Raw genomic sequence first — 7,762 nt, 5'->3', positions numbered from 1 at the left:
TGCACTGTCTTGGCGAAATAAAGCGTTTTTGAACAACTTCATATAAATCGCTGTAACTTTTGATAGAAGACTCAGACAAACATGTTTATGGCTTTATCTTACAGAACTCAATATCCCCGTGCTGGGCAAACAGGTTTTGCAGCCGTTTGAGCTAAGATTTTAAAATTATTCACATAATGAAAACCTATACTTTGTTTCAGGCGAGTTTCCCATTCAAATGCATGTAACAGTGAGAAATGCACTGTCTTGGCGAAATAAAGCGTTTTTGAACAACTTCATATAAATCGCTGTAACTTTTGATAGAAGACTCAGACAAACATGTTTATGGCTTTATCTTACAGAACTCAATATCCCCGTGCTGGGCAAACAGGTTTTGCAGCTGTTTGAGCTAAGATTTTAAAATTATTCACATAATGAAAACCTATACTTTGTTTCAGGCGAGTTTCCCATTCAAATGCATGTAACAGTGAGAAATGCACTGTCTTGGCGAAAGAAAGCGTTTTTGAACAACTTCATATAAATCGCTGCAACTTTTGATAGAAGACTCAGACAAACATGTTTATGGCTTTATCTTATAGAACTCAATATCCCCGTGCTGGGCAAACAGGTTTTGCAGCCGTTTGAGCTAAGATTTTAAAATTATTCACATAATGAAAACCTATACTTTGTTTCAGGCGAGTTTCCCATTCAAATGCATGTAACAGTGAGAAACACACTGTCTTGGCGAAAGAAAGCATTTTCGTACAACTTCATATAAATCGCTGTAACTTTTGATAGAAGACTCAGACAAACATGTTTATGGCTTTATCTTATGCCATTAATTAATTCTTCAATCTTAAATATGATCAACCTATCTCTAATAATCGGCTATGTACCACAGGCCTTCAAGCTGGCTGTAGTTAAACCTTTACTCAAAAAGCATCTCTAGACCCAGCAGTCTTAGCTAATTATAGGCCAATCTCCAACCTTCCTTTCATATCAAACATCCTTGAAAGAGTAGCTGTCAAACAGCTAACAGATCATCTGCAGAGGAATGGCTTATTTGAAGAGTTTCAGTCAGGTTTCAGAGCTCATCACAGCACAGAAACAGCTTTAGTGAAGGTTACAAATGATCTTCTTATGGCCTCTGACAGTGGACTCATCTCTGTGCTTGTCCTGCTAGACCTCAGTGCAGCATTCGATACTGTCGACCATAATATCCTATTAGAGCGATTAGAACATGCTGTAGGTATTACAGGTACTGCACTGCAGTGGTTTGTATCACATCTATCTAATAGACTCCAATTTGTACATGTAAATGGAGAGTCCTCTTCACGCACTGAGGTTAATTATGGAGTTCCACAGGTTCAGTGCTAGGACCAATTCTGTTTACACTATACATGCACCCCCTAGGCAGCATCATTAAAAGATATAGCATACAATTTCACTGCCATGCAGATGACACCCAGCTCTATCTGTCCATGAAGCCAGATAACACACACCAATTAGTTAAACTGCAGGAATGTCTTAAAGACATAAAGACCTGGATGGCCGCTAACTTTCTGCTTCTTAATTCAGATAAAACTGAGGTTATTGTACTCGGCCCTGAAAAGCCTAGAAATATGGTATCTAACCAGATTCTTACTCTGGATGGCATTACCTTGGCCTCCAGTAACGCTGTGAGGAACCTTGGAGTAATTTTTGACCAGGATATGTCCTTCAACGCACGTATTAAACAAATATGTAAGACTGCGTTCTTCCATTTGCGCAACATCTCTAAAGTTAGAAATATCCTGTCTCAGAGTGACGCTGAAAAACTAGTTCATGCTTTTATTACTTCCAGGCTGGACTACTGTAATTCATTATTATCAGGATGTCCAAAAAACTCGCTGAAAAGCCTTCAGCTAATCCAAAATGCTGCAGCAAGAGTCCTGACAGGGACTAGAAAGAGAGAGCATATTTCTCCTGTTTTGACTTCCCTTCAAACCCAGAATTGAATTCAAAATCCTGCTCCTCACATACAAGGTCTTGAATAATCAGGCCCCATCTTATCTTAATGACCTTGTAGTACCATATCACCCCATTAGAGCACTTAGAGCACTGATCCTGAATCCTCCCGTAGTTATGCTGCGATAGACGTAGGCTGCCGGGGATTCCCACGATGCATTGAGTTTTTCCTTTCCAGTCACCTTTCTCACTCACTATGTATTAATACAGCGGTCCCCAACCCCCGGGCCTCGGTACCGGTCCATGAGTCGTTTGGTACCGGGCCACGAGAGTTGAGAGTTGAGGCTCAGGTGTGAAATGTATGGTTTTCAGGATTTTTATAGTTTTTTTAGCGTTATTTTGTTATCGTTTTTATCGTTAACTCGGTTTTCCTGGGTCTTTTCACGTGTGTTATGAATAAATCTTCTTTTTTACGGTACCGGTACTAGGCCAGTCCGTAAAAATATTGTCGGGCATGAACCGGTCCGTGGCGCTTAGGGACCGCTGTGTTAATAGACCTCTCTGCATTGAATCATATCTGTTATTAACCTCTGGCTCTCTTCCACAGCATGTCTTTTATCCTGTCTTCCTTCTCTCACCCCAACCGGTCGCAGCAGATGGCCCCGCCCCTCCCTGAGCCTGATTCTGCTGGAGGTTTCTTCCTGTTAAAAGGGAGTTTTTCCTTCCCACTGTCACCAAAGTGCTTGCTCATAGGGGGTCATATGATTGTTGGGTTTTTCTCTGTATCTATGAAGCCCCTTGAGGCGACTTTTGTTGTGATTTGGCGCTATATAAATAAAATTGAATTGAATTGAATTACGGACTAAACCTGGGACATTTGTGGCCCCAGTGCATGTGCCCTATCTGCCTTGTTGGTGTCCTTGATTTTTAAAAGTAAAATGTCTTATTATGCTATAAATAAAGCCAGAGAGTGAAATCTGTGCTACACACAGTGGGACACTGCCATAGACTGGTGACCTGTACAGGGTGTACCTTGCTCAGTCTGTGACAGCTGCTCCAGCCCTTCATGACCCTGAATCAGATACACCATTAAAAAGGGGGTGGATGGATTGACAGGGGATCAGAGGTATGGTGGACTGTAAATAAATAATTAAATAGAAAAAAATTAACTGTAAAAATAAATCTGTTAGGGTGCCTGGGTTCGTTGACCCAAAATTTTGAGTTTTACATTATTATTGAACTTTGATTTTGCCATTATTTATCATTTCTAGTCTTTTGGTTTCTTAGAGTTCTGTCTTCTGGTTTCTGTCTCTGTGTTACATAGTTGTTCTGTCTCCCCCTGTCTGCTGTATCCCCTCGTCAAGTCCGCGTTGTCTGTGTTATGTTTCCTGTTTTACTTTGAAAGTCCATGTCTCATGTTAATGTATCTGGATTTGCTTCCCTTGTCTCGCTACCCTTATTTGTCCCAGCTGTGTTTCTCTGTTGTCTCCCATTCCCTGATGGCTCTCTCTGGTTATGTAAGCCCTGAGTTTTCTTTGGTCTTTGTCGCGATCTCCCTCATCCTATGCTGTGTGTTCTGTTTGGCTGCCTGTGTAAGTTTCTTTTGGTATTCTTGCTTTTGTTATATTTGTGTTTAGCGTTAAAGCTGTTTTAAGTTCACACTTTTACCTCCAAGTGTCTGCACATTGGGTCCACAGTTCCTGCCTGCACACAGCACATGACAAAATCATTGTGTAAAAACAAAACAAAATGCTGTCTTCTTTATTGACCATTTACCGTCAAACACATTTCAACTATAAGCTTTCATCAGTGCAAACCAAAGCCACATCCCCAGATATAGAACCATGGGAGGTTTAAACACTAATTAGTGTGAATGCTTGAAAAGTTAAATCAGAAGAGCAGGCTGTCTTTACACTGTCACCACGTCCATATAATAAACTCCACAGGCATGAAAAATGAGAATTCAGTAGACATGACATATGTGAGTGAAGTTGCCCCCCCACCTTCTTCAAATCCAACAAAAGTGGTATCAAACGTTTGTGCTGGTTTGTGCTGCAAAAATTTACATTTGTGCTGCTATCATTTTAAAGAAATCCATACAAATTTCTGGAGGTCATCAGAGGTCAACCAGCCCCCCCACATTAATGGAATCAAACAAAACTGGTGTCAATCAACTGTGCTACGTTTGTGCTGGTTTGTGCTGCCTCTGTTTTAAAGATATTAATGAAAATGTAAAGGTCAAAAGGTCAACCAGCCCCCCCCACACACATTAATGGGATCGAACAAAATTGATGTCAAACGTTTGTGCTGGTTGGTGCTGCTAAAATTGTTGTTTGTGCCGCTATCATTTTAAAGATATTCAAGAAAATTTGTAGAGGTCATCAGAGGTCAACCAGCCCCCCCACATTAATGGAATCAAACAAAACTGGTGTCAATCAACTGTGCTACGTTTGTGCTGGTTTGTGCTGCCTCTGTTTTAAAGATATTAATGAAAATGTAAAGGTCAAAAGGTCAACCAGCCCCCCCACATTAATGGAATCAAACAAAACTGGTGTCAATCAACTGTGCTACGTTTGTGCTGGTTTGTGCTGCCTCTGTTTTAAAGATATTAATGAAAATGTAAAGGTCAAAAGGTCAACCAGCCCCCCCCCCACATTAATGGGATCGAACAAAATTGATGTCAAACGTTTGTGCTGGTTTGTGCTGCTAAAATTGTTGTTTGTGCCGCTATCATTTTAAAGATATTCAAGAAAATTTGTAGAGGTCATCAGAGGTCAACCAGCCCCCCCACATTAATGGAATCAAACAAAACTGGTGTCAATCAACTGTGCTACGTTTGTGCTGGTTTGTGCTGCCTCTGTTTTAAAGATATTAATGAAAATGTAAAGGTCAAAAGGTCAACCAGCCCCCCCACATTAATGGAATCAAACAAAACTGGTGTCAATCAACTGTGCTACGTTTGTGCTGGTTTGTGCTGCCTCTGTTTTAAAGATATTAATGAAAATGTAAAGGTCAAAAGGTCAACCAGCCCCCCCCCCACATTAATGGGATCGAACAAAATTGATGTCAAACGTTTGTGCTGGTTTGTGCTGCTAAAATTGTTGTTTGTGCCGCTATCATTTTAAAGATATTCAAGAAAATTTGTAGAGGTCATCAGAGGTCAACCAGCCCCCCCACATTAATGGAATCAAACAAAACTGGTGTCAATCAACTGTGCTACGTTTGTGCTGGTTTGTGCTGCCTCTGTTTTAAAGATATTAATGAAAATGTAAAGGTCAAAAGGTCAACCAGCCCCCCCACATTAATGGAATCAAACAAAACTGGTGTCAATCAACTGTGCTACGTTTGTGCTGGTTTGTGCTGCCTCTGTTTTAAAGATATTAATGAAAATGTAAAGGTCAAAAGGTCAACCAGCCCCCCCCACATTAATGGGATCGAACAAAATTGATGTCAAACGTTTGTGCTGGTTTGTGCTGCTAAAATTGTTGTTTGTGCTGCCTCTGTTTTAAAGATATTAATGAAAATGTAAAGGTCAAAATGTCAACCAGCCCCCCCACATTAATGGGATCGAACAAAATTGATGTCAAACGTTTGTGCTGGTTTGTGCTGCTAAAATTGTTGTTTGTGCTGCTATCATTTTAAAGATATTCAAGAAAATTTGTAGAGGTCATCAGAGGTCAACCAGCCCCCCCACATTAATGGAATCAAACAAAACTGGTGTCAATCAACTGTGCTACGTTTGTGCTGGTTTGTGCTGCAAAAATTTACGTTTGTGCTGCTATCATTTTAAAGAAATCCATACAAATTTCTGGAGGTCATCAGAGGTCAACCAGCCCCCCCACATTAATGGAATCAAACAAAACTGGTGTCAATCAACTGTGCTACGTTTGTGCTGGTTTGTGCTGCCTCTGTTTTAAAGATATTAATGAAAATGTAAAGGTCAACCAGCCCCCCCACATTAATGGAATCAAACAAAACTGGTGTCAATCAACTGTGTTACGTTTGTGCTGGTTTGTGCTGCCTCTGTTTTAAAGATATTAATGAAAATGTAAAGGTCAAAAGGTCAACCAGCCCCCCCACAGTAATGGAATCGAATAAAAGCCTTCAGTTTTCAGGCCCCTCTTCTGTGGAACCAGCTTCCAGTTTGGATTCAGGAGACGGACACTATCTCTACTTTCAAGATTAGGCTTCAAACTTTCCTTTTTGCTAAAGCATATAGTTAGGGCTGGACCAGGTGACCCTGAATCCTCTCTTCGTTATGCTTCAATAGATGTAGGCTGCCGGGGGATTCCCATGATGCATTGAGTTTTTCCTTTCCAGTCACCTTTCTCACTCACTATGTGTTAACAGACCTCTCTGCATTGAATTATATCTGTTATTAACCTCTGGCTCTCTTCCACAGCATGTCTTTTATCCTGTCTTCCTTCTCTCACCCCAACCGGTCGCAGCAGATGGCCGCCCCTCCCTGAGCCTGGTTCTGCTGGAGGTTTCTTCCTGTTAAAAGGGAGTTTTTCCTTCCCACTGTCGCCAAAGTGCTTGCTCATAGGGGGTCATATGATTGTTGGGTTTTTCTCTGTATCTATGAAGCGCCTTGAGGCGACTTATGTTGTGATTCGGCGCTATATAAATAAAATTGAATTGAATTGAATGTTTCATTAGAGTGGATGTGGCACACTTAATCAAAATGATTTGCCAGTGGGACTGTTTGAGGAAAAAAGCCTCATCGGGTGAGGGATTTCTACGTGCGATCAATGGCACAACTTGTCAAGTCCCAATCCTTGGAAGAAGCAGAGGTCCTAATACGCAGCATTGCTATTGTGGCATTAAGTGAGACAGAAGGCTGTGACAGTTTTGGAAACCTCATTATGTCAGAAGTGTCCAAATCAAATCTGAAAAGAAAAATTTCAGATGAGACTATGTCTGTTTCTGATGACAAGGAAGAAGAAGACATTAGATTGGATCCATGCACAGAAATAAACACCGACTTAAGGCAGTGGGTGGCAGATATTTGTGAGGGGAGCAGGTGCCATGCTGAAGATCATGGTGATCGAGACAATATGCACTATCTACCTGAGCTCGTCCCACACCTAATTAGATTGGGAGGATACCTACCACTCTGAACTGGAGAAATGGTTCCCCTATTTCAGAGCAAAAAACTCACTGCAACTTTAGCTAATGTTGAAGCAGAGTTCAAGAACATTAAACATGGTCTGTTCAAGCATGAAAATCTCCCTATAAGGATAGATAAATTCATTGCACGTCATCTTGGTTTTATTGAAGGGAACATGCGGATCTCTTCTGCAAAACAAATACGAAAAGAAGCAGAGGTTGCCAGACAGGATGGTACAGTGAAGCGTCAGTATCCACACAAAGCCTTTGTGGAGCAGGAAGTGGATGATAACCCCTCTCAGGAGCCCAAAATTGACACAGACATAGACATACAGGAAGGGCACGAAGTACTGCAGTGCGTTTCACGTTGATATCAGGCGCCTCCTAAAAAGGGAAAAGAAAAGTTCATTTAAGGCAAAGTTTTCAGGTGTCATTCTTTGGGGAGAATACATGTTTATGAAACTGCATGACATCAGACTCTACCAAATTTTGGAGACTTTTCTTTTAAGATACAACCTTTCTGTCTCTTGTGACAGAGAGTCTGTTTCTTAATCATTTGACAAAAACCCTACACAGTATTTTAAAATAGTGTTCTCCAGATCAGAGCTGTAATCTATATAGAACATGGGGTTCAAAGCAAGGAAAAATTATGTGTTTATCAGTGAAACCTTTAATTTGTGTTAATTATAAAATTAAAAATTAATTATTTCATATATTGATAATGATA

General features: G+C 40.6%; 1 protein-coding gene and 1 long non-coding RNA gene across 2 annotated transcripts in view; both read left to right on the top strand.

Moving 5' to 3' along the window:
• Window positions 1-1,588: 1,588 nt before the first annotated feature.
• LOC143416117 (uncharacterized) lies at window positions 1,589-5,290 on the top strand. Its single transcript, XR_013096479.1, has 2 exons — window positions 1,589-4,163; window positions 4,314-5,290. It is a non-coding gene; the product is annotated as an uncharacterized LOC143416117 (long non-coding RNA).
• Window positions 5,291-7,211: 1,921 nt separating this feature from the next.
• LOC143416115 (actin filament-associated protein 1-like) overlaps window positions 7,212-7,762 on the top strand; it is a 39,560-nt gene continuing 39,009 nt past the window's right edge. Inside the window, exon 1 of the mRNA XM_076881492.1 lies at window positions 7,212-7,382. Within this exon, the coding sequence (XP_076737607.1) occupies window positions 7,212-7,382 (171 nt within the window). The remainder of the gene's footprint in view (window positions 7,383-7,762) is intronic.

This window comes from Maylandia zebra, unplaced genomic scaffold (genome assembly GCF_041146795.1).
Source record: "Maylandia zebra isolate NMK-2024a unplaced genomic scaffold, Mzebra_GT3a scaffold12, whole genome shotgun sequence".
NCBI classification, from domain to species: domain Eukaryota; kingdom Metazoa; phylum Chordata; class Actinopteri; order Cichliformes; family Cichlidae; genus Maylandia; species Maylandia zebra.
This window is presented reverse-complemented; position numbering and strand designations above follow the sequence as displayed.